Source organism: Doryrhamphus excisus, chromosome 5 (assembly GCF_030265055.1).
Source record: "Doryrhamphus excisus isolate RoL2022-K1 chromosome 5, RoL_Dexc_1.0, whole genome shotgun sequence".
Lineage (NCBI taxonomy): Eukaryota > Metazoa > Chordata > Actinopteri > Syngnathiformes > Syngnathidae > Doryrhamphus > Doryrhamphus excisus.
In genome coordinates, this window is record NC_080470.1 from 9,163,585 (window position 1) to 9,167,592 (window position 4,008).

General features: G+C 38.5%; 1 protein-coding gene across 2 annotated transcripts; it reads left to right on the forward strand.

Annotated features, from left to right (window-relative positions):
* The first annotated feature begins 389 nt into the window (after window positions 1-389).
* On the forward strand, window positions 390-2,813 carry si:ch211-212d10.2 (uncharacterized protein LOC557710 homolog). 2 transcript variants are annotated; one of them, XM_058073221.1, is made up of 3 exons: window positions 390-705; window positions 1,073-1,188; window positions 1,439-2,813. In XM_058073221.1, the coding sequence occupies exons 1-3, from the start codon at window positions 528-530 to the stop codon at window positions 1,535-1,537; spliced, it is 393 nt and encodes a 130-aa protein (XP_057929204.1). In that variant the 5' UTR covers window positions 390-527; the 3' UTR covers window positions 1,538-2,813. The 2 variants fall into 2 exon arrangements, with proteins under 2 accessions (XP_057929204.1, XP_057929205.1); XM_058073222.1 differs by having other exon boundaries at window positions 1,511-2,813.
* Window positions 2,814-4,008: the final 1,195 nt, after the last annotated feature.

Genomic DNA, 4,008 nt, shown 5'->3' on the forward strand with positions numbered 1-4,008 from the left:
ATGCTTGAGCAGTGAATCGGACCGGGTCTCCTGTGTGGCCTGCGCGCAAACCACTCACCGGCTATGTTCAGATTTTTGTAATTTTGTTCTAAACACAAAAATATAACTTTCGTCTTGTAATATTGCATATTTTTCCCCTCACAAGATTACTACTTTATAGTTTTTGTATCATTTTATTTATTTCAAAACATATATATAACTGCATTGCTGCAAAACACACTATATTTTCGGCGTGGCCCTAGTACTCCTTTGCAGTAGGTGCATTTTCTGTATATTCTAAAAAGAGTTTTAATCTATATGTTTTATCTGCATTTTTATTAAATTCATCAGCATGTAAACATCCACGGTAGTAACGCACAGGAAACGAGTGCGAGCACCGTGCGCGTTCACGCGTGTGGGAAGTCCTGTCATGTGACACTAATTCTCGTAAAACATAGAATATCTGAGCAATCCAACACCAAATTGCCATGGAAATAAAAGATTAGTGGGGGATTGCACCGCTAGAAAAGCTAGTGACGCCGTGTGTAATGGCTTCATCCTGCGGAGATGAAGAGGGCGTTGCATGGAGACACATCGGTGCAGCCTCGGAGCTCTCCAGAAAGAGATGCCGCCTGGTGTACTCTTCCCTCGGCCATCAGTCGGATGTGTGCCTCTTCTTCGTGAAGGGGGAGTTCTTCGCCTTGGATGCCCGCTGCGCACACTCTGGTAAAGCTCCTTCAAAACCCCAAGTGTTAGCGAGGGCATATTATATTCCTAGCAGCAGCCAAGCCAGCTGAATAACCACTTTGAATAACATCAGCTTGATTTACGGTGCGTGTTTATAGCCAGCATTTCGGTAAAGCCCCCTGCCAATGTGGATTTCAAAATAAAATCTGACATCTTGCTAGACGTTGTCATTAAACAGTCATTTACATTTTAATTCTGCATATTGAAACTCAAAATATATATTTTAGCTCTACTGTGCGTGGAAGCAGACCACATCATGATATCCAGTCCATGCTGAGTTGGCATTTCAAAGAAAAAAAAACTTTGAAATTTCTATGTCACACAACAATCAAATATAACATTTCAGGAGGCCCTCTATGTCAAGGTGACATTGAAGAGGCTGATGGGATCCTGCGGGTCTTCTGTCCATGGCATGACTACGACTTTGACCTCAGGACTGGGATGTCAGGAACATCACTAAGGGTCAGTCTGTTTGACTTATCATATGTGAGATGAACAAACATTGAAGTTCAAGGTTCCCTATTATGTAAAAATGACTTTTAAATTATGTTCTAACAGTAATAAGTATCCCCAGAGCCTGTTTATGAGTCATAGCTTATGACTTCTACATAAAAAAGTGTAACACTGGACCTTTAACTGTACAGTATGTATGTAGTCTCTACCTGCAAGTCAGCACCCATGTTTATAATCTCTAATGTTTCCATTGGTTCAGCAACAAGTGCATGAGGTCAAACTGGAGGACGGTGACGTGTACGTGAAGCATGCAAGCTGTCTCTCCTTGCAGCCATTTCCTGTCCATCACAAGAGCTGAGCTTCATCACCTCCCTCCATCTCCGTCACACCGCCAAGTCTCTTGATTACATGGACATCCAGTCGGGAGTAAGCACTTTCAGGTTATTTATAAGAAAGCATTCCTGAACATTATCTGTCACTTTCATCAGACTTTGTACTTTGATTGCGAAGGAACTCAGACAGTGATGATATCAGACAGTTGTCTCAAGGAGACATCAGGTCATTGTGTTAACATAGACAGATGAGCTGCACACTTTTCGGTCAACACACAAAACTTGAACTCTGAAACCACCATTTTTAGTTTTCCAGTTTCCATTCCAAAATATTGTGCATAATTGTGCTTTTACCTCAAGGTAAGTGCCCCGGGGTTAAGGTATTATTTGGGCTAATTCAGATCAATCCCATAGTTAGTGGATTAGTTTATACCTGCAGCTTTCTGATGTATTTTACACCATGCTTCTAGTTAGGGTATATTCCGGGCGACAACAATAGCTCATAACAGTTAGATTATGTTTGCCATAACAAAGCCATAGCTATTGTCGTAAGAACTTAAGTGATTTTAGTTATCACAAAAAATGGCACCTTATCAGCTCTTACATTAAACTTTTATGAGCTATTTTTGTTGTCATCATCAGATTTTTACAAACATATGTTCATTTAGTTGGACCAGGCATTAGAATGAACAAGAAACTGAAGAAACAAAGGTGGTCTCATCATTTTTTCCATGACTTTCGGAGCAAGTCACCTCAAGTTTATACGTACCTCAGGGCTAGAGTATGGGTATATTATCGATTGGTCAAGTTTTTAGTCTGAGATTATGGTACATTTTGTCTTAATTCATTGAATACCCCATGGTTTGGTTAAATTCTGGGCTTATTTTATATATATAAGTTTTAATTATCTCACAACCGTCAATTCTTGTCTCTGAACACATTTACTGCAACACACACATACAAGCACAACTTTTATTTTTGTCTTATGTGGCTTATTTCCAATGTACTGTAAGTATATGGTTGTTATTTCATGTCTAGATGTTCTAATAATTCTAAAATATCTATTTAGAAGGCCGTAATTGGGTTTTGTTTGCCATAACTACATGAAAACTATATGAAAATATTACATTTATAGAGAAGGGATCCAATTAGTGGAAATTCACTTATCAGGGTCGCGTCTTGAAGCGGTTAACCACGATATATGAGGGATTACTGTACATATGGAAAATTCAAGTAAGTCACATTTCTTACTGTAAAAAAGAGGTTTTATGAGTGTTGAAATTTTTTATACAAATAGAACAATTTGCTGTGTGTTTGCTATGATTACAATAAAATTGTATTGTCACCTTTGCCAAGCCTTTCAAGACTTGTGGACTTGAAATACTTTGTATGTGATACACTGACATCACCTAGCGATAACGTCCCTCAGAATGCACCTACATGGGGGACCCTGTCAGTACAAATTATGACAGTAAAAAGACCTCCATCTGCTTTTTTTAACCCATCTTCTGACACAGTGGGATTCAAGGCTGATTATAAAAGCACCACAGGAAGGTAATGTTCTCCAACACAAATGAACCTCTCACTGAAGAATTTTTCGAGCTGTGTGTTTAATCTTTAGCACTGAGTGCATTCACTATATTTTCAGTCGGCTCCATTTCCTGGCAGAGAGGCAGAGCAGCCAGTCACGAAGGTGTTGGTGCCTCTGCTCCCCGATGGGAAGTTTTATTACACTCATCATTTTTCCACTTAAAACTCACTGCAGTGCACATTTCAGGTCTTTCCGTGTCTATGCACATCATTGATTTTAGATGTTTATCATATCTTTATATTTGCAAAGTAACATTTTTAAAATCCAGTACTGTTGCTGGCAAGAACTCACTTAGACCAGAGGTTGGTTGTTTTGTTTATTTGTAATTAGGGGTTTAATGGTACGCCAGTAAATTGGTAAATAACCAGGCTGTGATGTATTCTTTTTTAAATATAGTCAGTTGTATTTGGTAGTAATAGTTACAGTAAATATCTACATTGGTAAATGTAGGACCACCACCTATATCTACATGAAATGGTTTAGTCCACTGCTGCCTTCACTGAGCTTTGTAGCTATTACGGCAAAGCAGAGTGAAACGATGCTACCATTGTCTGGTAAAATAATGTCTGGGAGTGGAAAAAAGGTGAGAGAAGAAAGGCAAACAAAAAGGGTGTCATAATATGATAATATTTTTTTAGCCAGTCTGTGTGACAAGGAAATGAACCTGTTAATGTCCACAATGAAATAAGCTAGCAGAGTCTTAGCATGTTGTGTTAGCCTACATCTCACTCCTTTGTAATCAACATTTCATCAAAAATGTTTAGCGTGCATTCCTGTTAATGTCTACGATTAAATAAGCCAGCAGAGTGTTAGCATGTTGTCTTAGCCTACATTTCACTCCTTTGTTATCAACATTTAATCAAAAATGTGTAGCATGTATTCTTGTTAATGTCCACAATGAAATAA